Source organism: Aquila chrysaetos, chromosome 15 (assembly GCF_900496995.4).
Source record: "Aquila chrysaetos chrysaetos chromosome 15, bAquChr1.4, whole genome shotgun sequence".
NCBI classification, from domain to species: Eukaryota; Metazoa; Chordata; class Aves; order Accipitriformes; family Accipitridae; genus Aquila; species Aquila chrysaetos.
In genome coordinates, this window is record NC_044018.1 from 4044025 (window position 1) to 4069702 (window position 25678).

Genomic DNA, 25678 nt, shown 5'->3' on the forward strand with positions numbered 1-25678 from the left:
ATAAAGGCAAGTGTTGAAAAAGCAGATGGTATTGAAGTTGACCTCCCGACCGTGGGCTGTTAGTCAAACAGTTTTCACAGACCCGCAGAGCTGATTTTGAAGAAGTTCAGCGGTGTTACGTGAGTGCACAGGCGGTCTCTGTTCACAGGGCGTTGTAAAGCAAATGTTAACCGGGGACCCAAAAGGCAGGCTGGCGGGTGCATCTCCCCTGGGTGTGGGAAGCACCCTGGGGTGCTCTCCCAGCATGGCACAGGCAGGCAAGCTCTTGTCCTTCCTCTGAGTGTGTGCACAGACCCGCGATGCCAGCGGTTAGGGCTTTGTGTTGGACCCATCCCAGCTCTGCTACTGGTTTGGGCTGCTTTCATGTTTTGGGGACAGGGATTTCGCCCATTCCAGTCCTACCCCAACTGCTGCAGAGAGGTTCGGCTTTGGGCTGGTGCTTGCTGCAGCTCAGGGATGGCACGGGAGATGCCGACGCTGGATATGAAGGACTGAGGTTGACCAGCCCAGTGATGCGTTTTTCTTTCTCTCCCCTCCTAGCTTAACCCGCTTGGGGCTGATCCTCTTGCTGTTGCAGTACTTAGCCGAATTCTTCTTCCACATGGCCCGGCTGGTCTACTTCACGGATGAGAACAACGAGAAGCTGTAAGCAGGCGAGCTGGCCGCAGCTTCCATCCTCCGATGCCCAGGAGAGCCGTCAGCATGACGGGGGGCTTGCTTTTACCTTCCAGCTCAACACTGGAGGCTACTCCTGCCGACACCTCTGCTTGCCCTCCTGCAGGTTTAATGTCTGGGCTGTCGTGTTCGTGGTCACCAGGCTCTTCACCCTCACCTTGTACATCCTGGTCATCGGCTTCGGGCTGCCACGGGTGGAGAACCAGGCCCTCGACCCCGAGAGAGGGAACTTCTTCAGCTTTCTCTTCAACAATATCCTCTTCAGGTAGGAATGTCCCCTACCATGTCTGCTGCCTTTTTTTTTTTAATGCATCCCTTCACATGAAGACTGAATTGTGGAAACTTCTCTCATATGTTCCTTGGTTGTGTTATCCCAGGGCGGTTTTTGCTGAGTTTGGAAACGCCAGTGGGGATCTGATCTAGGTTCCCTTTAGGGAAGGTCCTAGCGAGACAGGATGGTGTGGAAGGAGCGAGGAGGGGTTAAAGGCCACGGAGCCACAGCAGAGGGGAAAAGCCAGCAAATAAGTTGTTCCTTGAGTGAAGTATAACGGATGAGTGGAAGCAGGTACCTCAGGGAAAGGCTTGCAGGCTCTCCCTTCTGCACTCATAACCGCTATTACAAGCATGCAGTCAATGAAAATGAGTTTTCCCTGCAGCTTGGACGTGTTTTGCTGCCTGTTGGCATGGGAAGCAGGGGATGGGATGCGTTCCCTATGCCTTGCAGTCCATCCATCAAGACTGGGAGCCTTTGTCACCTATGCAGCAGCTGTACATTCAGTTCAGAAATTGCTAGGACAAGTGCCTGGTCATTCCCAAGCTTTTTGAAGCCATGGACTACTGACATGCCTAAGGATTGGGGGACTTTCTTAGCTCCCTTCCAAGCACATCCACCTTTTACTTGTACAGAGCAGCTGGGGACATCTTACCTTGAGCGTGCAGGCTGTGGTTTGGGCAGTGCTGGTTGAGATGAACCTGTTCATCCAGTCCTGCCCTAAAGTCTGAAGAGTCAGCAATGCCCTGAGCACCCGAGAGCTCCGTAGTGAGGGGGGAAAGGGAAGTGGCTGCCCCGAGCTCAGGGGATGGCAGAAAGTAGAGATGGTGGCTGGAGGGACAGCGCCTGCCTCCAGTGCTCGGTGCAGCCACCCGGGGGGACCTCGGCCACCAGCACCGGTGTGGGTGGAAGGCTGGGCTGGTGGTGGCCTCGCTCCCCTGTTCTCAGCCTGCCTCTTCTCCGCCCCTACCAGAATGAGTGTGCTGCTGTTGGTGTGCCTCTTCCAGGCTTCGGTGATGTGGCGCTTCATCCACTTCCAGCTGCGGCGCTGGCGGGAGTACTGGAACGAGCAGAGCAGTCGGAAGCGAGCCGCTGCCGCCGCCGGCACCAAGCAGCAAGCCAAGCCGCTCAAGAGGGACTCGGGTGAGCGCCGGGACTGGTGTACCGTGGGGTGGCACCGTGGGAGGCATCGGTCCTGTGGTTCAGCATCCCCAATGCTGCGGTGGTGCCTCCTGCTCTGTGCTGAGTGCAGGGGGTCCCCAGCAGGGTGATGCCACGGTGGGGGTTTTTCCCCATGTCTACGGGCCAGCCCCAAGAGCGTTAGAGGTTTTGGCCTTTGCAAGGGACAAAGTTGTCTCTCTCCATCCCCAGGTTACCATGAAAACGGAGTGGTGAAAGCAGAGAACGGCACCTCACCGCGAACCAAGAAGCTGAAATCACCGTAGAAGCAAAGGCTTTGGCTCCTGGGGAGGAGGGCGAGATACCGGGACTCAGAAGCAGCCCCTCCTCCCGGTCCTCACGAGCGTCGTCTTGGAACAACTTGGAAACCGGTCATCTTCCCAAGGTGTCTCTCGCTCTCCTCCCTTCCTTTCTTGCTCTCTTGAACCGTTTGCAATAAAACCAAAAAGGACCCTTTCCCTGCTCCCTTCCCCTCGTAGGAGCCTTTTCCAACCCTCCTGGTTTTGCCTTCCTCTGTTTCATCGTAAATCAGTGTGCAATTTTTTTTCTTTTCTACTTTAGTGTTTGGTTATTTTGGATTATTGTTACAAATGCATCGTAGGTGGTTCCGAACAATCCTTTTTAATTCTACAGCATGTTCCTCCCCTCTCTCCATGGTGCTTTCCCTGAGCCCTGGGGTCAGGGCCACAGCAGCTTGAAGGCACCACATGTCTGTTATGGGAACAGGCTCCTGGGGGAATGCGCTGGGGCTCCGTGACCCTGAGGCTCGGGGATGCTCTCGGGCAAGAGTTGCCTCTCCTGGGGCACATCTGGCCAACGCTTGGCAAGTGCCACAAGCTGGTGGTGCTGCAAATAGAGACCAGGGTCTGAGGGAGGAACCTCAGCTGTGTCTTGTCTCATGGTGGACTTCTGGTTAAGTGGGGTTCCTCTGGGCCCTGGTTTTGAGCTAGTTTTGGAGAGCCGGGCAGCGGAGAAGGGAGAGATGTTCCTCTTCCTATAGGACCCACCTTCTAGCCTTTGCTTGCCCCAGCATTTCTGGTACAGCTGGGTCCCTCTTACCCTCTTGGCTGCAGGAGGTGAGCTGCCCCATAGTTGTTCTGGACCTCGCAGCCCCCGAGAGCTGGGCTCGGGGCTCTGCAGCTCGCAGTGCCTTGTCGTGGGGCAGCAGCATCCTCGGGTCCACGTGAAATCTTGAGTCCTGCCCCGCTCTGAGTGCTGGCCGGGCTCCTGTCAGCCCAGGCCCTTTGCCAGCTTGCGTGTGCCTCGTGGACCTGGTGTTCTCATGGCTCGTGACCACGTCCAGATGAGCAAACTGGCTGTTGCAAAGGGTTTCACATCAATGGGACTGTGCCCCTCATGCTGTCGCCTTAGCTTTCCTCATCCCTACCGTACCAGTGCAGCCGTACCATCGGCAGCCACCAGCTTCACTCTTTGTTTCCAAAGGATACAGAGCTTGTATCCACCCAAGGTGCTATCAAATGCAGGGTTTCTTCCAAAAAACCTAGCCCCTTCATCCCTTTCTGAGCTGTGAATGAGATGACAGGGAAGGGGAAGGAAGCCGGGGCTGCAAGGGAGCAGCTTGCATGTTAGGAAAAGCCTGACCTGTGACGCATAGCTGTTGGCAGATGGAGTTGTCTCAAATCTACCTCAGAGGCCATCTGTTGCCGCAGACCACTTTTCCTCTCGCTCCTGCCCGCTGCCACCTGTACGTGCTGGCAGGAGATTCGTGGGAACTCCAGATCCCACCGGCTCGGTCCCCATGCTGCCTCTTTGCTGGGGAGCAGCATCTCCTGCCCAGGGTTTCGTGGGTCAGTGCCAGCTCTCCGAGCTTCTTTAGGGTGCCGTGCACCGGTCTAGATTTGGTAGGCGTGCAGTAGATGGGCACCTCTCACCCCACAGCTCTCCTCTGGGGCAGTTTCTGTAGCTTGGCTTTGCTGTTGGTGCCTCTCGTGCAGCAAAGCCGGCTGTAGCTTTAGTTCTGCTTTGCCGCAGCAGGAGCAGGCGAGCGGTGTGCTCTCTTGGCTGGGCGAGAAGAGGGGGCAGAGGGTTGGGGGAAGCTGGGGTGCTCTTCGATATGCAAGCCAGGATTGAGGTCCACCTTCCTTGCGGGTGAGGGACACGTGTGGTCCTTAGCGTGCCCCTTGCTCAGCCCTTCGGGCGGCTGATCGCTGGCTCTCTCCAAGTGCAATTCTAGCTTGAGGCTGGCGCGGTCATCTTCTGCATCGTTTGTGTTTTGGGGAAACGGGTGGCAGTTGATTTTCTGCCCCTTTTTGAGTTGGGTTGGGTTTTTTTCCTCCTTCTGTAGGTGTCTTTTTTCCTTTCCTCCCTCTCTCCTTGTTGAGCCCCAGCTAATGCTGGGCACCGGAGGGAGAAAATGTGCAGGGACACGAGGACAGTTGATCAAATTCCACTTGTTCCTCCAGCCTCGTGACCTCTGAGCGTCAAATGAGAGATATTGGCAGGAGAGGGATCTCCCCTTTTTCAGGGGAACTGGGAAAGGAGACTTTGGAGCAGAGCCTTTGGTGGTATCTTGCAATTGCTCCTCATAGCCCTTGCCGGGTAGATAATACACATTTTGGCTCAAACAGAGGCAGCGACAGTACCCGCGGTGCAACGTGATCGAAGGGGGAAAAGAGCTTTATGTTAGGGAGTATGTGGAAAAGGTCTAGTGTGAGAGGTTTTTCCTTTCTGCTGCCTCTTCTCATCCCCAGCCATCCGCTGCCACGTGCCCTCCGAGAGCGACTGCTGGCCGGCATCTCTCCAGAGCCTCAGCCGGTCCTTTCTGCAAAGCCGTTGCCTCGCAGCAGCCGAGGTACTGACTCTGTTAACAGGTGACACATACAGTCCCCCCAAAAACTGGCTGCTGAATGATTCCTCCTCCTGCCTGCTTCGCTTCAGGCAGCTTTTCCACTTGCACAATCCTGCGTCTTCATCCAGTAGCTAATTATGCTTTGTATCCCAAGTGCCTTATGTTGCCATGTAGTCTCTCGTACGCTTGATCTGTGTACTATATCAGTAGCTGAACGCCCTCCCTCTTTACAACGTATGTACAACATATGCAACATTTATGTGTTTTTTGTTTTCTTTTTGATAGAGCTACCAGTAAAAGGGACAGTTTGTTTTCGAAGCGTTTCCATGTGTTCTTTTTTTTTTTTCTTTTTTTTCTTTAAACCTATAGATGATGGGGCTTTTTTTGCCCTCCCCTATATTTAGTCCTCAGAAATCCCCATCCTTCTCCTGTTATACCCAAACGTGGCAGGATTTTTTTTTTGAGCTGAGCCTTTGTTGTAAGGCAATATGCGCTGTCATCCCAGAGGTTTGCAATCCACCCTCCGTTGGAGGGGGTGCCGCAGGCTGCTTCTGTCTCTTGTCTTCTAGTGTGAGCATCATCCCTCGGCTGCAAGCCCGCAGTAACTGCTTCTACGTCCATGTCATTTCTCAGCAGACCAAGCCTTCTCTTTAGCCCAAAGAGCTTTTTCTTTCCCAAACGGAGTATTTTCATTGCAAGCCCTTAGTGGTCAGTCTTTTGTTGACCGCTCTGCGTACAAAGATGCCGCAAGCTCACTTTCCTCGAGTGGATGCTCTTCTCATGCCCCATCTTGTCAAACCTTGTGTCTTCTGCCAGAAAGACCCAGCCCCAAACAGGAACTCTTGTCCACCACAGTGCAGAAGGTGTTAAGAGACTATGGAAAACTTCAAGTCTTTACTTCAGTGTAACGCTATTGCTTGTACCTTTCCTGTGGGCTTGAGGCTGCTTTTGTAGTCTGTGTCCATTATGCAACCTAAGAAGGTCGGGGATTGAGTAGTCTGTGATTTTTGGTGTGAAGCATACTGTTTTCCTGCCCTAGCCCAGAAGGGCTGTGAAATACCAGCAGTAGTTCTCTCTTTTTGTCTTAGATAGTTGGGGAATGGGCTTGGGAAGAGAAAGGGGTGGAGGAAGAACAGATGTAGCATTTCACATATAATTTTTGAGTGACTTATGTTATGGGGCATTACAGTTGCATGGTTGGTTTGTTGTTTTTTGGGGTTTTTTTTGTTTAGGATTCTTTTTTCTGACTCACCATATTTGGGTTAGTAGTAAAGAAGACAAGTTCCAGTTCCCCTGTAGGTCCCCTTACCCTTAAATGAGCATTTTAAAATATATTTTTGGTAGCCTTCCTGGTTGGAGGGAAGAACACCTACTCTAGGATGCCTGCCCCTTGCCTCCAAGTGACTCGAAGCCTGTAGCTACCCTGCCTTTGCTGCAGTGCGGGCGGTTTTACAGCAGCCTCTGTCTCTTGCCTTAAATGAAGTCTTGGTAGATGGACCCTGACTTGCATCAACAGTAGGTGGAGTTTATGGGGTTTGATTTACAGCCTTCTGGTAAACTTCGTGAGTGTGTAATAGATGGTTTGGCAGGCTTTATACTCAAACTGTGAAGTTTGTTACTTTGCCTTGGGGCTGTGTGGGGGCTTTTGCTGGCAGCAGGGAAGGGTGGCTGTTGTAAAAGCCAGGCAGAGGCACGTAGTTTTTCTTCAATTATGCTGAACTCGATGGACCAAACCAGCAAAGGAACTTGAGGAAAATTTCTGTTCTTCCATATTTATGCTTTAGTGCAAATTTCCTAATTTTGGAGGGGGTGGGGGAAAGTAACAGTCTCTGATATTTTATCCCGTTTGTTTCATTCTTCCTGTCAACTTAAGTTTTTGTACGGATTGTTTGTTGTTGTTTGTTGTTAAATGACTTTTGTGGTAAACTCAACAAAAGTATTTTTCTGAAATAAATAAATAAAAGGCATAGATTCTTCCACTGCTGCTGTCCGCTGATGCTTTATCATTCTGCTAAGCTGTATGCATTTCCAAAGCAAGCTGCCATGTGTCGTACTTGTTGCTCTCCTGCCATACCAGACTAGTCTGTTCCCTTTGGTGCAGCGTCTTGTATCCTCATGTTCCCCACAGCTGGGGTTCATATTCTTGCATTTCCCATGTCTACAGCATGGGCAGCTGCCTCTGAGTTAGTTATCTGTGGCTGCCTTCATCGTTGGGAGTGGAGGATAAGGGCATTTGTAGGATATGATTTATCTGATGTGGTTTAGGTGTGTGTTTTATGGTGAGCTAAATTGTATACTTTCTGCAGCTGGCCCTGGGCATGCTACATGATTTGGCTGAGTATTAGGTTACAGTTTTGTAGCATGTGCAGAAAACAGTTTCTGACTTTCTTTTCTACAGCCTCCAGCTCCAGTAATTTCATTTGTAAGTTCTTGGTCTCTGGAAAAGCTGATTAAGGCGGCCTTTAGAAGTTAGCCTTTGTCAGCTGCTGCTTGGAAGGCACCTCATGCAATGCCAAGCCATGCTTTGAAATCCAAGGTGGAGCTGAGAGATGTAGTGATTCTCGGTCGGAGTGAGCAGCAGCACAAAACGGGCCCAGAAGGGAAGAGCGGTGACCTTTCCAAACAAGAGGAGGCAGGAGGGAGCTGTCATGTGCAGACTGAGCTGTCTGAGGGGAAGTGGGAATCCACAGCACAAAACCTGATTTAAGTAAGCATTTTGTTCCAAAGAGCTTTGTTCTCTCAGTTATCTGTGTGCATGATAGTTGCCTTTCATATGTGCTCAACAGCAATACCTGGCAGGTGTCATTTGGGGCGAGAAGGTCCCTGCCACCTTTACCTTCATCGAGAGATGAGCAATGTCACTCTAAGTGGAGCGCAAGTGTCATAACTCTATTGCTATGCCAACTGCCAGTTTTCCCTTTTCATTGGACCTGTCTGGTAAGATGACAGCTTGCGTAAGATGGGTTTAAATGGCATCTCAGTCCTAAACCCATTCTCCCAACCTTTTGTTAAAAAATGCAAAGCTGCTGTCAGCAGATTTGTGTACAGACGCCTGCTATCTCCATAGCTGTGTGAGATCTAAACTCACCACTCCATTTCAAGTAAACCCAGAATCACACTTCATGGTTCCCCCCCACCCCGCCACTTTCCTTAGTTATTCCAGCCATTGAGGTACTTCTGTTTAAAGCAGATTTATTAACACTTTTATAGCAGCCATGCATGGCTTGCTTACATTCAGACTAGCAAGCGTGAGTTTATCATGGTCCATGGCAGGGCTCTTAGATCTTCTTGCAATGCAAATAACAATTTAAACTGGCAGTCTTTGCTGCTTGAAGGTGAAAGGTCCCTTTTGACTCTGTAAGAGAAATCTAAAGTGGTTATCGTTCCAGGCTGTGGAGAGCTTTAGCTCTAGCAAGCCTTGCTGTACTGCATTAGAAAGTTGAGAGATAAACAGGAGAACCTGGCTTTGGTTCTCTGACGTTTTTTCTCCTCTGAGTTTCATTTCAATATCCAGCAGTTGTGAAGCTGAGTTGGTGGTGGCTAAAAGGGCAGGGAAAGGTTAGGAAAGAAAAAAATGTTAACAAAATGAAGGTGAAATTAGCTGGCTCTAGTGAGAACGGAAGGTGGAGAGTGAGTGAAGCAAAGGTGAAGACTAGAGCATCCTTTTTGAAGTACAATGTCTTAAAGTCAAGTCAGCTAAGAATTTTAATGCTGGTCTTGCGCTTTCGGCTTCTGGGCAAAGATCACGAGGGAAAGGCTCTAAGGAAGTCACGGTAGTTTATCTTGTCTTCTCCACAAGAACATAGGTCAATCAGCTGGAGGGAAAAAAAAAAAACACAACAAACACCATAAATAGTTGGAAGAAGCTGCAAATTTGGGTTTTTAGGGGAAAGTGCCCAGAGACAGAGCAGATCTTATTCCCCTGTGTGGAAGAGCCTACTGCCTTAGTAGTCCTGAATCACAGGTAACCTTGAATGCTTATAGATGACACTGATCTATGCAACTAGAAGAGTTAAAGTGTTTTGAGTTTAATCCCAATTGCCTTCTGAGTATCACCACAGTGGCAATAGATCCACAAAAAAATAAAGCATGGCCACAGACTGACATAGGCCACAGCAAATCTTTCAGAAACCCCATAGAAATCCCTGCCAAAAGTGGGATGGGGGCAGCATATCTGAACAGTTACTGTTCACTGGTGTTGCTTTGGTGTGTGCACACAGCATAAAGTGGAGACACAGATAATTGAGCTCAGCGACAGCCCTACTAATGAGACAGTTCTGGTATCTGTGCCTGACCCTGCATTGTGTTACAGAGCTATAGCCTTTGTGTGCTTAAGGGGAAGAAAGAGAGCTTTTGTTTCTTTAATTGCATAACTAATCTCCTTCTGACACCCAGGGAGATGGAAAGGGTCTAATATCACAGTTCCTTGAAAGGATTCTTCTTCCCTTGTCGCCTGGAGACAGTTTTGCTAGGGTTGCTCTTGTGTGACTGACAGCTGTGCTCGTCTCCGATCCAGACAGTAGTTAACAATCTGCCGTATGTTTAACTTATAGCACCGCCACAAATCTGAGGGCTCTGCGCACAGTCTTATTAAGATTTCAAGAGAGAAAAGGGATGCTTTTGTGTATAGGTCCTAGATGGGGATTCAAACATGGAGGTTTAACCTCAATTGTCACAGGTTCTCCACGTGCTCTTGGGCATGTCACTTCGTCTCCCGTTCTCGGAGTGGAAGCAGGAAGGACTGTCACCACATTGTAACTTCCTCAGGGCAGAGTGGTCTCCGGTGAACTCTAGTACAGCAAAGCCCTGGGTGCTGGCCAAAGGCCTTTATTCACTGCACATTTGGAGACATAAATACCCCACCTGTGCACCTTTCTAACCACAGCTGTGATGCCCACGGTTGGCTGGTTTAGAAAATGTTTTTTTTTAGCAAGGGAAATACTCCCTCTGGTTTCTAGATTTCTTTAAACTCTGAGTCTGCCTTTATTGGCCACTAATCTACTGCATATCATAGTATGCTAAGAAAGCATCCTTGCCAGTCATATTCCTGAAAGGATCCTCCATCCCCGCTGCATGAATTTGTCCCTTCAGTTTCCCTCACATTTTCTGCTATGCAGACTGTCATCTCCATGTGCTGTTGCTCATAGTGCCCAGCAAGCCTATGTTTTACTTGTGCTAACCAAGTGGTTATGATTCCAATTTCTTTTTTTTTATATAATATTTAGTTCTCAAATCTTCAGTTCAGTTGCTGTTAAATCCAGAATGCGTCTAAGCTTTCCTAAGGCTCATTCCCTAAGCACCTCAGTGTCATCTCTCCTCAAGCCCAGGTGTGCTTAAGTCATGACAGACACTCAGTAACTCTGCAGTAGCCTGTGCCTGATCCCTATCATGATACACAACCTCTCCTGCTCATCTCTGAGATTTGATCCAGCAGGCATTTTCAGGCTTCACATAACAGTGCAGCCAAACTAGGCTGCTCATTTGGTGGGCAACCTGGGTAACATTTCTTCCCTTTACTTAGAGGACAGCAATTATTATCTCCTCCTTTAAGACACAGGCTCAGTCCAACAACTCAGAAGCCTTTCTGAATTGGGACTCTCTTGCCCTTTTCCTGAAGCTATTCCCCTTCATAGGGTAGAGCAGTTGGTCTTGCCTGGCTAGGGTTGGTAGGGTTTGTAGAAGAGCTCTTTTGGAAGAGCTGTAGGAGGGGAATTCAATATGCACAGCACCCCTTCCTTCTTACCTTGTTAACAAGAATAGCATTGGTTGGCACACTCAAGCTGTCGCAAAGGGCTAAAAACTTTGCTTTGTCCAGGATGCCAGAGCCATCCTTGTCGCACTGAAGAAATGCCTCCCGAATGTTCTTGTTGTTCAAGTAATTATGGAGCTTCAGCTCCTCCTGAACCTGCACAATTAATTCATCCAGTTCCTGCTTGCTGGTCCCAAGCATAGGGATGTCACTGTAGAAGAAGGGAAGAACGGGGCTTCATGTCAAAGCTACTTCTGGCAGCCTTACTGTGACACTTGTGTGCTGGCTGCCCGCCACGGCTAGTCAGACTGTAATTCTGAACACACAGCAGGCTTCTGGGGTGCTTGGTTTTTGTGGCAAGCTCATCTCAGCTTGGACATGGAGATGAAGCTCACTCCTGATCTTGGAAATTTAGGTAAACTGTTTTCCCTTTGCAGGACATTTCCCCCATGCACCTTTTGTCTGCAAGTGCTCTGGGACAAGGAGCGTTTTCTTGTGTGTTCCATTTAGTTCCAGGAACTCTATGCTACCCTAGTTTCAACATGAGCCCCTGAACTACCATGACACCAACTGACTCCAAAGTGTGTTGTAAGGTAACAGGGTTGTTTCTGGGTCACCCAAAATGGGTCCAGACAGCTAAAAAAGAGGATGTGGTCTAGGCTCTGATGGGCTGATAAGAACAGCCAGAGCAAATGAAAAAAAGACTCCACCAACCATCCTCTGAGCCTGCAACCATCTAGTGGCTCATGCAGATACTGTTAGCAGCATGTTACAGTTAACTGCTGTCTTTTGGGAAAAGATGACTGTGTCCATTTAGCTGAAAATATCTCTGCTGCTGAGCCAGAGTTGTCCCGCAAGGTTTTCGGGTCAGCAGCAGCCACAACATTATATAGTACACACTTGACCGCCTCTGTATGTGTCCAGACACAGGCTCTTGGAACTGAATAATCAGCCGAGCAGCCGTTATACAGCAAGCTGGAGCCCATGGAGGCTGCTGGAAATGCCCTTAGCTTTCAACCCTGAGTCTTATTTAGCTCCACAATGCCGTCCTTTGAAGCTTACCTGTTGGCAGTCTCCTTTACCACCTGCCGTGGGCGAAAATGATCCCTCAGTGACTGCAGTGTTGCCGCAGGGAAACTCTCTGCATTGCTCTCCATATAATTAAGCACATGTTCATCAGCGTCAGTGATAACAAACCTGTGGCCAAACACTGGGGAAGAACCATTAAAGAAAGCAGTGTTACTTGCCTTTCAGCATGGGTAAATCACCTCACCATCCAGGAGAGAGCATGGTTTCTCTCTTGTGGCTGGGCTCCGCTTTGAGTGAGCTCTGCTGTTTCAGTCCTTGAAGTAAGAATAGTTTCACTGACTCAAAGGGAGTTTTGCTGCAAGAAAAGCAGCTGCTGAGAGCAAAGGCCCTGTGCCTGGGCCTAAAATGACTCCCACATTAGCACTGGTGTGTTTCTAAATATTTCAGTATTACATTTATTTTTCCTTACAGGATAGATTTTCCTTACAGGATAAGCCTTTGCTACTGGAAGTCATCTAACATAGCTTTAATCCTGTGAATCCTGGCAGGTCCCCAAATGGAAACTGAACACATACTATGGAGAATGTAGCTCTTTTTCCCTAATTATGTCAAAGGTCTAAACACTGACAGTAACAGAGTTATATCAATGTACACCAGCTGGTAATCTGGAAACTCAAATGTGATGAGAGCCAGAAGGAACAGATCTTTCAAGTGAAGGAAGGTATATGCACTGTTCATGCAATAAATGACATATCGGAGCAGGCACTGAAAACCAACACTGCTCAGAGAGTATTATCAATCCAGGCTGCATTTTACCTTCAATTGTAGAACCGATGGTGAAGTCAGAGGGCTCATAGTACGTGGCATTCTCTGTAGTAGACCCTGGTTTGGCGACTCTGGCCTTTCCTAAGTATTTGCCTCCAATGATGCCAGAGTTACGGACTGGGGGTTCATAGATGCTGATCATGTCATCGGAGAGGAAATAAGAGAGGATGAAACGACGCTTTCTGTCCTCAGGGTTTGGTGATTCCTAGAGGAAAGGTAGTGGCTTTGGAAAAGAACATTTGAACCAGGTTTTTCTCTCCTGGGGTGCTTAGGAGCACCTAGTAACCTACTCATAAGCACCCAGAGTTCACAGCTTTTTTTTTATAGCTGACTAAACAAAGCGCTTGATATAGGCCAAAAGCTACAGATATGATGACATAGCATAACAAAGCCCTAGACAGCATTAAGTATCTGAATTTCAAAGGTTACTTGCTCTAGTCAGGCTAACAGAAGCAGAATCTGGGCTGCAGTGACCAAGTATATTCAGTGTTTCCACAGACTGAGTAATCCAAGAGAAAGGAATATCCTGTATGGAATGATTCATCAGAGAGAGAGACTGGCTGTAAAATTAAGTATTAAAGTTACATTTTTCGTTACAATGAGTGCCTGAGAGAGGTTGGTGCTGCTTCCAGCTCTTAGTCACAGGAAGACACTCCCCTGACACACCACTAGGCTTACTTGCTTAGTTTAAAATTAAGTGGATCTGAACTCATCAGCTGTGACCTTTAGGAACTCCTGCACAATAGGGAAAAGAAATCAGCCCTTATTCACTCCGAGTGTTTGGAGAGGGCAGGCACCAGGCAGCACAGGAAATGCCATTGCTACTACTGGATGTGCCAGAGGCTCCTTGCATAAACCAACTGTAAAGCTGGCACAAAGGCGAGGGCCTGAACGCTGTTGTAGTGGGTGGAAAGCACCATCCCCGTGGACTCCCCGGCTTCTGTGCTGGCATTTGGCTGCTTTGCTAGCACAGCCCCTTGCTGGCTGCTGCGGCCAGGACTAGCCTGGAGAAGGACAGATGCTGGGAGCCAGCAGCGGAGAAACAGCAAGCTCACGCTCGTGGCAGTGGTTGAAGGCAGGCAGAGGCACGGTGCCCAGTTGCAATGCTGTTTCAGTTAGGGCCATCTGTCACATGCTGATGTCAGTGGGAGTTTTTCCATAAATGGCTGTGGGTTTGTAGCATGTCTGTTTTGTACTTTCTGGTCTTGTTTTTTATTACCTTTGCGTGCCACTAATTGTCACAGCAAGTACACAATAACCTAACGGCATCCCCTACGGGGCACTCGTGTTGGCTTGCGGAACTCTCTTTTCCCACCAGCACAGAGGAGAATTTGCTAACAGCCTTGTCTGAGCAGGCTGTTCCTCCCATCCTTCTGACTCTACAACATAAGCTGGCACTATACCGTCAAGGAAGGCACTTACCAGGGCCACCTGGTATCGCAGCACCTTGTGGTCATTCTCTAGTATCTTAATTACATCTTTCCGAGGAGGCTTTGGAAGCAGAGAAAAGCAGTTCTGAAGAGAGTCTTCAAGGATGCCAAAACCATTGTAGGGAGGAATTACCTGCATCCAGAGGAGATATCAAGCATAAACAACTGAAACTAAGAACAAGACAATGTCTGCAAGACAGCTTATCAGAAAAAACATCTGTTTGGAAAAAATCTTCTGTCACCAGGTAGCAATAGCTGTGACATCCTGCCCAGTAGAAATGCTACTAGCCTGGCCATAGACAATATTTAAGAGAATTAAGAAAATCTGAAATTCAGAAAGCCAGGTGATTTCTCTGAATAAAGAGACTATGGCTATACTGATAACTAAACCTTCCTGTGCACAGGAACTCAATCATCTGTATGGTTACACTGTTAACCGTTACGTCTGTGGTCTAGGCCAGCTAGCACTCCAAACCATTCCTAGGCTCAGTTTGGGAGGTAACAAGGGCTGTAACCATTCCCAGTAGGCAGCTGGACTTTGCAACCCTGTTTTAGAGGGTGCAGGAGACTTTAGTAGTATGAGTGCAGCCAGACTGTGCGAGTTGGCTTCCCAGCCAAAAACAAACCCTGACATTCTTTAATTTTCTAGTATAGACATAACCAGGGTTCTTTCTATCACTATTAGCAAGTACTTTGTCCTTTCCAGTATTAGAAATCAACGGTTTCAGAGGACTTTCATTTTTATATCAATTATGACCACTCTTGCCTCATTTTTTTCAAGTTACTTGCTCTTTTCTTTAAGCTGAACTTACTTACCGTAAGTTCTTACTAAGCTGAACATATACTTTACTATAAGAGCTTATACCAGCTGCTTCCTTCCCTCTCTTCCTTTGAGAAATGGTTTGCAGTACCTGTGGAACTTCCTCAAGTGGTTTCTTCTTTATTTCCACTGGCTGGAAGTCTGTGATGCCAAATTTGTCACGATAGAAGTTTCGTGTGAACTCATCGCAATCATAGATGAAGAAGGTGCGTCCAAGGAGGGTGGTAGATTTGCCAACAGCAAAATCTTTAGCTGTGTACCACTCAAGTACTTCCTGATCAGAGATCTCCAGCACACAGCTTGGGAAGGTCTCTAAGGACAAGGCAACAAAAGGAAAAAGAAATCAATCAGGTAGATGTTAACATTTCCTAGTGAAAAGAGACACAAAAGCAAGCTGTATAAACAGCTCCAGGGACCTGTTGATGCTGCTGTCCTGACACTGTTTCCCAAAAGATAAAGAATTTAGTGATCATTTAAAGAACTTTTCTTTGGCCAATAACTGATGACATTTGGAATGTTCTCAGCAAAAATTCTCCAGACTCACTGTACCTCTGACACAGCCACCACATATGTGTCTACACACGAAGGCACTTTAGCACAGACAGATGTGCTGGCCAATCTAAACTTACTTTTCTTGTCCACAAAGGTTTTGGGCAAGCGTTGGCGTTTTATCAGTATTGGGAATGGGTCTCTACCATCATTTTGCTTGTAGACCTCCCGAACCTCCACTGTGTCATCTGCCAAGTAGTAATGGATTATGTAAGTCCTGTTCTCACCAAAGATGCTGTCAGTGTCATCCCACATGGCGTAGAAGCGAAGGACCTGGGGTGGAGAAAAAAGAGGCAGAGAAGACAAACATGGATTAGAATTACTCATGCTTTGTCCAAATGAAGTGGTTTGAAATGGGTGGGGTGATTAGAGGCATCTCACCAATCTTCTCTGCCAGGTATGGAAGAACTAAGCCCTTGTACTGTGGGCACTGGGATGAATGGGCTGCTGAGGCAGCAGTGGGAAGGGCAGCAGGCGCCTGGAGAGCTGGACAGGCCTGGCTTACGTTGGCAACAGCAAGTGAAACAGAACAGTTTATGCTAAGACAAGAAATTTAGTTCAGGAAGCATGAGGAAAAATGGGGGGGGGGGGGGAAGTGATTAAAAAGCAGCAGAAAATAATTGCCCAGGAATGAGTAGGGAAGTAGCCTTAAGGGAAGTGATTTTTATAATGAAACTTAATACAGCAAGACAGAATCTTGTTTTGACTCTTAAACCTCTTAGAGGTGTCATGGCCAATTCTTCTCCACTCTCATGCTGAGGAAGGCAGAGGGGAATGCACTCGGCAGTCCTGAAGAGACTGCATTCACTGCAGACCCCATCTTATTTCTGCCTAGTGGAAATATCATCTTTTAATGCCACAGAAATCAAACTCCTCACACTGCAATGCTCAAGAGTTCCCCAAGGTACAGCTCCTAAACAGGCAGCCCAATAGCCATTGCAGGCAAAGTTGGCCCAGCAGAGACTTGAGTCACCAAGGCTAAACTGGTAGTAAAATGGCAGGCATGGCCCAGCTCGCATCCACACAGCAAAACTGTCTGCTCCCCTCAAAACAGGGTGCCCATAACCAAAATGGCAACTGGATATGATCCTGGCCTGTGCTAACACCTAGCTGATAGCCAGGAACTGTTTGATTGATAGCTAGCCAGGTACAATATGCAGAACTCAGGTAGTGTCCTGGCTGTTTTATTTTCTAGTATAGATGTAGTCTATAGGGTTTCTTACATTGTGGCATTTGTGTTTGTCTGAAATTGTCCACTCTGGCACATGCATCAACGTTTTGGGGTAAGAGAGGAGTGGATGCAGCATGCTCATTCATATTAGAACTGCACCTGGCCTTACCTGCTAACTTCCCAAGGCAGGTGGCTTGCCTCATCCCAACAGAAAGCAAGAGAGAAATGGAGGATCTAGAGCATAGGCTCTGCAATCCAAAAAGAAGCTGTTTACAAGGCACAAAGCCCAGCAAAAACATAAAAGGTTTTGTTTCTCACTAAAGCCAAGAAAGGAGCAAATGTGGAGTCTGTTCAGCAGACTGAGATTTTTTAGAATGAGTAAGGTTGCAGACACTCACAAGACAGCTTTCAATAACATATATAGTCTGTAATGTGGGTAATCACTACCAGTTCTCTCACCTGCTTGTCGTAAGTCAGAAACTGTTTGAGTTGGTCGAAATCTGATGGTGTGATGTACTTGCGCATAGGCATCCGACGCATTTCTGTGTAAGGATCAAAAATCATTTTCTCTGGAGGGTTCAGTTCAATTCCTTGGCTCTCCAGGAACACCTAGGAAGGTCATCTGAGGTATTAATGCTGCCGTGAGTTCTGAAGGTAAGACGTAACTAGAGATTACAGATGGGCTGAGATGAGTGTTGTCAGAATACTGCAAGTTCATTCCTCACAGACCACCAGGCTACAGGAGTATTAGTTCTACTGCAATAGTAGATACAACAGAAGATGACCAAGATGTTTCTGTTTAAGCTGTTTCTCAGCTTTCCTTGCCCTTTAATTACTCAGGGCAGTCCTGTCCTCAACATCCTAACTCAGATTTTACTTGAGCACAGTTTTCCTTGGCCTTAGGGCTTTAAATGGAGGATAACTGTCAGTTGGTCTCTTTTATGTAAACGAAAAAAATTAAATTAGTGTATAACCGCAGATGTAGTCAGTCGGAATTTGCAAGAGACCTAGGGCTCCCCAGTGTGTCAGATAGTGGAAGTTAGCGTTACCCACACTAGGCTCACCAAGGCCCTTCGGGCCACAAGGATATGTTCCAGAGTGGCAGCTTCAGTCCATCTTTCAGGAGAAGTAGTTTTGCCACAGAGAGAGGACAATCTGTTTATAAAGAGAGTTTTTTCTTACCTTAGATGCATCAACAAACTCTAGGGTATTACTTGTGTCCTCACATCAGTCACCCAAAACAACTTCTGAAGTCAAGGGACTTCTTCCCTTTTTGGCCTTGGGAAGTGGCCCATGAAAACATTCAGCGCAGGAAGCACCTATGCAAACACCTCCAGCAAGCATGTGAGATCACCCTGAAGACTCACAAAGCAGGCTCAGACTTTCAGACTAACTATTTTCTGGTCTGGAGGATGCCAGTTAACGATAAGTAGACTAGTGGCCTTGAGATGTAGACCCATGTAGCTCATTTAATATTTTCCATTAACCAGCCAACATCTACATGAGAACCAGCTCTTCATCTGATGTGAACTGACTTTAACACTCATTCAGTTCCAGCAGAGCTGGCCCCACATGTTCTCAACAGCCACATACATACCAATACATTATACATGCTTGGGAACATTCCTGGGCACTGAGGCCAACTGGCAAGGAACAACCTGCATCTAAACTCTCTCAGCCTCCAGGACAGGTTGGCTGCATGTAACTCACCTATTGGGAATGGTTGCTGGAGCATTCTAACCCCTGGACCACTCCTGGGAATTGCTTGGAAGAATAGTAGTTGACCAGGGCTGAGATTATACTGAGGACAATCTAACAGGATACCAGTATACTGGTATTTGTTATTACTTGATATTGGATTGTTATTATCACATTTACTGGTACAGAAATAGCCAGAAATAGAAAAGCAGGCAATGAGTAAGCTCTCTTAGAAAGGTCAGTTCATACCACAATTCTCAACCCACGGATCATGACCGCTCTTCTGGCTTGGCTGTAGATGGGTGCAGAGTTACTGACTGCATTCCCTTCCCCTATTCTTAACAGAGGAGTATTAAGTCAGAAAAGAGTTAGGATCAGTAATTTCTCTCTCACATATGCACAATGTTTCATCTGGACTCTAAGCAGTTAAACTGTTGCACATACAGAAATTAACTTAGAATTTGTATTGTAAGAAGTCCTGAGGACAAAGGATGGGCTCCCAGCAGCCCTGGGGCAAAAATACTGAGCAATTAACATGCCCTCAGCAACTATCATACCTTGAACTCCCCATTGATCTGAAGAAAGAAGTCTTCACAAAAAGCAAAATGAAAGATTGTGAGCAACCGTATTGTGAAAGCTACAGATGCAGACTACGGGACTCTTAACACATCTGTGCACCTGTAGCTCCTGGGATTCTTTGTGTCAGTGTTCTCTGTACAAGCAACACACCTGTGTGAATGGGTCACAGTCTACTATGCGGTACGTCCTGCCATACATGGTGATGTTCATGGCCCGATTCAGATCTTTCCAGTGGTAATGATCCCCATGGTCATTCTTGGGCACCCGGTGGCGTCTGATAAGTTTGCCTTGAGGAAGACCAGAGTTCTGCACAACAGGCTCTATGACGGACATGCTGTCATCTTCCAAATAGTAATAGATACACACTTGGCGGATCCGGTAATGCTCTTCTGCAGAGAGAGGAACATCTTCCTGGAAATAGGCATCAAATTTCAAAATCTGCCAAAGGGGCAATATAACAAAGGGAGAGAGAAAGAAACAATTTTAACACCACGATTAGTCTATTAAGACCAATAATTTATTTGTAATTTGCCTTGGTAGTGCAAAATTACTGGATTGTAATCTATAAAATCATCAAAGCCAACTGTAGCTTAATCTGTGACTGATGGCAGAGGCATCATGAGGGCTTTTATCAAGACTTATCTTTTACAAATTTACTGCCAGGTGCTTGGTTACTGGCAGTAATCTAATTTTCTGACATACATTACTTCCTTTACTATTGTCAGCATTGCAGACCCCGATTTAGGGAAGCTGTCAGGAGATTATAGTAAAGATTCGACCACATCTGTGGATTTTAAAATCTGCATGGGTCATCTTAAATCACATCTATTCAGCACTGACAGCAAAAGCCAATCTGTGCTGGAGAAACAAGGAGACAAACCAGCCCGTCAGTCACAGTTCCTGTGCTTGGCAGAAGTATGAGGAATATTCCTTCCAAGATCATTCAATGCCCCTAAGAGGATGTAGGTGGCCAATCAGGCCTTGCATACCCAGCCTACATCAACCCAGAGGCCTGGGTAATTAAGAAATGATAAAGCCAGCAATTTCCTACAAGCCAGCAAAAGTGCTTCAAAAGGACCGTGGCTTCCCCCAGCAGCACTGGCATCCCTGCTGCTACTCTGGCTTGGATGAAGGGGCAGAGAAGTATCTGACAGATTAAACAGCAACATCTACATTACTCTGAAGGAATAGCCTCAGTAATTAACACAGCACATCTGTTCCCCAGACTGTCTCACAGATGGGCTGAGGGTTGGCTGCAGACTGCCTTTCTAGGCCTGCCTGGCAGCATGCAAACCTCTGCACACACTCAGGTCTGCTGAGCCTCGCACACTCTGCAGCGACTGCTCTGTCCGTGGCTGCGGCTGCACTCGCCAGCTTGCAGTCTGTGCCACTGGCACATTTAAAATCAAGGGTCAGCTCAGGACTGCTCCAAGCAGACACATAGCCACCTCCTAGTCCGATAAGATCACCAAGATGTAACGTAGGAAGTACTAATGGAGCAGTACAGGCTGTAACATGCTGTGGTGACAAACACAAGCATAAATAGATAGACCACAGTAAAACAGTCTAACAGGGTCCCCATTGCAGACTGTCTTTTACAGTTTAAGCTCAGTTACAATCTCAATATAGTTTTGGAAACACAGAAGGCCAGGCTGTGGTTTACAGGGCAATGGTTATAAACTGAAGCTTTTCAGAGTTAATCAAACTTCTTTTCCAATGCCTGCTGGAAAGGCTCTAGCATAATTTGTGGGGAATGTCTTACATCGTTTACGTATTATAATCCTCCTCCCGAGCAAAGAAAGCCTCTTTCAGTCTGGGGTTCAGCTGTCTCTGACTAAGGGCTATGGCATCTGAAAACTGCTGTACACTGTCCCATGAACCCTGGAGCTGACTGTTTATGTCTCCGAACTTGGCCAGCGATATTCCTGGAATAAGCTTCTTTATACCTTTTTGTCAAAAGCCACATGTGCTGGAATGAAGCCTGAAGGTGGGGCCTGCTTGGCTTGTCCATAGGTCAGCGTGGGTCTCTTGTTGGATAATTCATCTAACTCAGCTTGAGAAAGCTGGTTCACATATAGTCGCTCCCCACCAATCCCCACTGTTGGCAGCTGAGAAAAGGCAAATCCATTTTTGTAGCCCAGTGTCTGGGACCGATGAAAAGATGTTTTCTGTGGAAGGAAATCCAGCTGTTAAAATACTGCATGCACTCAGTGGATACGGCTATTGAAAGCACAGAAAAACAGTAAAAGAGTGTAATATCCAGAATGCCCCCCCAGCATTTTATTATAACCTACTGCAGCAGTTATTTACAATCAGATTTTACACTTGGATCAAGAAGGCTGAAAAAAACAGTAAGTGGCTGGAGGAGCGAAGCATCGGAGTGAACTCAAATCCTACCACTGGCACCCACTTCCCATGAGCTTAAATCACTTAATTTCCCTATTGCCACTATTCTCAGTGCCTAGAATGGAGTGAGAGCATTTTATCTGCCCTAGTATTTCTCTGCAAACTCTTTGTTCCCTACTCTGTGTTACGGCAGTACAGAGCACCATGGGACCTCACTCTGTTACTGCCTTATGGTGCTCCCTTGACTATTACACCTTGTGCACCTTCTGTGTTTTCCATCGCTGTTTATTTTGTTAACCCTCTCCTGGGGATGATGTTCACAGGATTTTCTTTGCTGGGCTAAATCAAGGTGTGTCATGCTCACAGAACTGCAATTATGAAATGTACCAAACCACATTAGCTGTTTCACCACCTCTCTCCACAGTCCATGCAAGGGTCACACATTAAATAATCACAACCACAATGTAAGACCCTACAGCAGATTAATGAGAAGCCCGATAAGACGAGAAGAATTCTATCTTTGTGAGCACTGTGTAATGTTGGCTATAGGATTCACCTGTTATTTTTTGCTTTGTTGGTTTAATCTCAGTTTTGAGCTTCTTGGATCCTTTCACCTGTCTTCACTATCTGCCTCACGCCAGCTATTGAGCCATTCTTCAAGCTAAATAATTATCCAGACAGCACAGGAAGTTCCATTTTGCTTAAGGACACACAACAAGAAAATGTCAGAGCTGTGAATAGGACCTGATGTCTGTCAGTCCAGTCCTGTTCTTCACTACTGAAGGTTAGGATCAGACCTGAGTGACACCAAGCTCTTTGACTTTCTGTACAGTCCACCATGCCTGGCATCTCACCTGCAATCCTGAAAGTATTTGAAATAACCTATGCCTGGCTGGTGCCACTGGGCTTTCAGCACTTAATGCTCCAGAGAAAGCAGGAGAAATTGTGAGTCCCTGATAATAAAATCCCTGACTTTACTTTGATTTTTGCCAAGTAAAACAGAATTGTACGCATTTCTAGCACTGAAGGAACAAGCTTCAGCTCCTTTTCCAGATCCAGACTTGCAATCAGTCCAACCTCAGGCATGTGAACCACTTCTTCTCCACCCCCTCCCTCACTCCTCATGGTTAAGCCTCTAATCTTATTTATACCTTCAAGGCCCCACTTGAATTTCACATAATTGCCTGTTTTCTCTTTAAACTGGCACTACGGATCTTGCAATGCTGTGGACAGAGCAGTTAGGAAAACAGGTTCAGGTGAAAACAAGAGAGTTTACTGAAGACATGTTAACAGAACGTCTTATAAACATTAGCCCTGCTACAGAACTGCCATTTTCTTCTGTTAAATAAATACCAAGGGAAAGCTGTGGGAAAAATATTCAAGGAAAACCAGGAAGTTTGTCTTTAAATTGGGCAATATCAGTGTTTGTCAGAAGTGCACAGGCTTTTAAGGGCCCACAGTTGCCTAAAGAAAACACCTGATATATTCATAAGACTCCCAGAGTCAATAGGCTCTCCCAAGTGAGCATGGATGCCAGATAACATCTCACAGTATCAGGTGACTAATGTCAATTTAAAAGGGAAAACGCAGAATGTAAAGTCCTAATCTCAGTTACTGCCAGTCTGTATCTGAAGAAATTCCACTGAATTAACATCCTTTTTGCCAAGTCTGTAATGCTTCATACTAATGCCTTTTTTTTTTTTCAGCACAGCATGTCCCATGACAAATGTTCACATGCAAGTGCATGAGGTTCCTTATCCTGGAATACAAAAGCATACTGGGGGCCTATTCTCCTGATGACCAGGCAACCTGGCTGTATTGGGAGGGAACAGGGGGAAGAAGGGGCCTCAATCAGAATACGGAACCTTATGGAAATGGAAGAGCCTGTTCTTGAGGATATTAAACTCCAGGGAAATGTAAGTCATGCCCTGGTCTCTCTGTTCCCTATGAAAGTTTGGGAGCATTGCTTCTGAGGGAAGCAGTCAGGATATTGGTTTCTCAAACTGACGTTAGTAGCATTGAGTTGAAGTTGAGCAATGGTGTCAAGACTCAGGATATCATTTCCCCAGGGAGAAGGAAGGGCAGAGCTATTAGCTGCTCCAAAACAGTACTGGAGGGAACTCAGAGAGTATCAGTTCTCATCTGTGGTACTGCTTCCTCAAGAGGATATTGGGAGGATTTGGGGTTATCAGATCCTTAATGTGTGGGCCATTGGGAATGGGGAAAAGGAGAGGTTGCTTCCTCATTTAGGTATCAATTCAAGTGCAGTGGGTGAGGATGACACTACTTCTTCCACGGAACCTGGGAGCGGCTGAGAGGGTCTCACTTCCTTGGGATGATCCTGGAGGCTGTGGTGGTTTCAGTTCTGCAGAGGGATACCAGTTCTCTGAAGACTCTCAGGTTCCAGACCATTAGTTCCCTGTGGACTATCAAGGATTCAGTTCTCCAGGCAACACCGGGAGAGCATTTGTGGAAGTATCAGAGCTTTGGAGGAAGGCCTATCAGGAACGTATCGATTGCCCAGAAGATTGGTAACTTCAGGGTGTATCTGTCCCTCTAAGGGTGGTGGTCGGGTCCAGGACATAACTGTACTGGGATGGTTTGGGGGATTAATTCCTAATGGAGGACTGCTTGAGGTTTGGACAGTGTTGGTTCTCCAGGGTATAGCAAGACAATTGAGGGGCTATCAGGTAAGTTTATGGGTCCCGCTTCAGGGCAGAATCAGAATGAGTAGCAGGTTCAGAACAACATCCCTTTGGGAAAACTGAGATGGTTCAGAGAAACAGTAGTTTTCCTGGGGGAATCAGATTTCAAGACTGTAAAGTGAGTTTGGGGATACGCCTTCCCTTGGGGTATCACATGAACTGGCGGGGGAACTACTGGATGGATTCAGGGGTACTGAATCTCCATGGGGTGAGTTTGCAGATAGCAGTTCTGCAATTATAGAGAAAGATTTTGGGGTCTCAAATGAGGCTGAGGGAACCTACCTCTCCAAAGCTATCAGGACAATTTCAGGGGTTATCAGATGGGTGCAAGATACAATGGGTTCCTCGGAGACAAGATTAAGAGTACCATGTCCCCTGGAGGGTGGGCTCAGGGATACTCGGTCCGCTGGGAACAGACTTTCAATTACATTGGGAGAACTTAGGGAGTACCAGGTCTGCTGTGGGTGGGGTCAGGGGATACCAGGTGGGTTCAGAGATTTCAGGTCGCCCAGAAGTGAGTTCAAGCAGATATTTGTTGGCTTTGGGAAACACGAAGTCCACTGCGGGGGGGGAGTTCAGTGGGTATTAGGTCTGCTGGGGAGCATCAAATGAGTTTACAGGGCACCAGGACCCTTGGGAGTCACTTCACAGGGTACCAGGTCCCCTGAAGGGTGTCTGGTGAGTTTGAGAGGTACCAGGCTCCCAGGACACCAAGTCCTCTCGGGGATATTAGGTGAGTTTGGGAGGTACCAGACCTCTTGGGGGAATTAGAGGGTGGTCTGAGGGAACAGGAGATTCCCTCGGGGTGGGTTCCGGGGGTAACACATCCCCTGGGGGAATATTATGTGAGTTTAGGGGTACCAGGTCTCCTGGGGAGTTAGAGGAGGGTCTGAGGGAGTACCAGGTTCCCAGGGGGTGTCCTCAGGGCCTGCCAGAGGCCCGGTTCCCAGGGGGGTCACCTGCTAGGCCAGGCCAGACCGCGCTTAGGGGCGTCCCGGGGGAATCGGGGGCGGGGGGGTGTCCCCGGGAGGCACGGTACACCGGGCGGCTGCGCTCACCATGGGGTCCCTGAAGGCGCAGCCCGGGAGGAAGGGCAGGCCCGGCCCCGGCCCTGAGCTCATGGCGGCGGAAGCGCTCCCGCCCCGGCCTCCGCCGACGCCGTCTCCGCGGCAACCGCCCGCCCAGTGCGCAGGCTCGGGAGGGGAGAGGCGCATGCGCACTGAGCCGGCCGCGCTCCGCGCCTGCGCGGTGAGCGGCTTTGGGGGGGGGGGGGTTGCCGTGGCAACGGGAGGGCGGGAGCGCGGCCTGTGGGGCCGGTCCGGGCGGCGGCCGGGGGGAGCGGGCCGCCCCCGGCACGCTGCGACGGAGGGAGGGACGGAGGGCCCAGGGCGGCTTCGTCCCCGCAGTGTGGAAAAGCAGCAGTCCCGGGAGCTGTGGAAAGCATTAATCCTGTTTTCTTACGGATTTGAGCGCGCCTCGGCCTACTCCAACACAGCCCGCCGCCATCTTCCTCCTCCCCCTCACGCCCAGCCGGGGCCGTTCAGCATCCCACAGCGTAAACTCAGCGTTGCCTCTGCCAGGCCCTCGCCCCCTTGTGAGGTTATGCTATGTCCGTGCTATTAAAATCTCCTGGCTTCCAAAACGGCAGCTACGCTGCCTTTGGGGAGTTGTCCCTGCCCTGCGCTGTGCCCAGGGAGAGGAGTAGCCATGGGGGGCCAAATCCATACCTGGAGTGCTCAAAACATTTTAACAGATGTGATTGTGCTGGTGTATTATGTATATAGTATGTATGTTAGCTGTGAAATGGTGGGTTTTGTAATACCTAGCACTGACATCGTTCCTC

The 25678-nt window shown here is 48.0% G+C and overlaps 2 protein-coding genes across 7 annotated transcripts in view; one reads left to right on the forward strand and one right to left on the reverse strand.

Annotated features, from left to right (window-relative positions):
- TRAM2 (translocation associated membrane protein 2) overlaps positions 1-24899 on the forward strand; it is a 39756-nt gene extending 14857 nt beyond the window's left edge. For 3 of the 6 annotated variants that reach the window (XM_030037759.1, XM_041128773.1, XM_041128774.1), the window contains 4 exons: positions 541-645; positions 782-940; positions 1920-2089; positions 2318-6913. In XM_030037759.1, the coding sequence (XP_029893619.1) occupies positions 541-645; positions 782-940; positions 1920-2089; positions 2318-2391 (508 nt within the window). In that variant the 3' untranslated portion in view covers positions 2392-6913. Of the gene's footprint in view, positions 1-540; positions 646-781; positions 941-1919; positions 2090-2317; positions 6914-7332; positions 8013-14862; positions 14934-22836 lie in introns of those variants that run through there. The other 3 variants (XR_005934005.1, XR_005934004.1, XR_005934003.1) reach the window with 3 other exon arrangements.
- Positions 8110-25171, reverse strand: EFHC1 (EF-hand domain containing 1). Its single transcript, XM_030037665.2, has 11 exons — positions 24894-25171; positions 20731-20952; positions 18935-19222; positions 16967-17116; positions 15417-15609; positions 14879-15099; positions 13960-14100; positions 12529-12742; positions 11746-11893; positions 10678-10894; positions 8110-8749 (listed from the first exon to the last, which is right to left on the reverse strand). The coding sequence occupies exons 1-11, from the start codon at positions 25047-25049 to the stop codon at positions 8678-8680; spliced, it is 2022 nt and encodes a 673-aa protein (XP_029893525.2). The 5' UTR covers positions 25050-25171; the 3' UTR covers positions 8110-8677.
- Positions 25172-25678: the final 507 nt, after the last annotated feature.

Bases quoted from the DNA above. Each gene is read 5' to 3' on its own strand.
- EFHC1 (XM_030037665.2), bottom strand. From the start codon at position 25,049: ATGCGCCTCTCCCCTCCCGAGCCTGCGCACTGGGCGGGCGGTTGCCGC. The intron at 17,117-18,934 runs GTGTGTTGCTTG...TGACCTTCCTAG, and splicing joins ACTGTGACCCATTCACACAG to GTGTTCCTGGAGAGCCAAGG. The intron at 11,894-12,528 runs GTAAAATGCAGC...GTTCTTCCCCAG, and splicing joins CATCGGTTCTACAATTGAAG to TGTTTGGCCACAGGTTTGTT.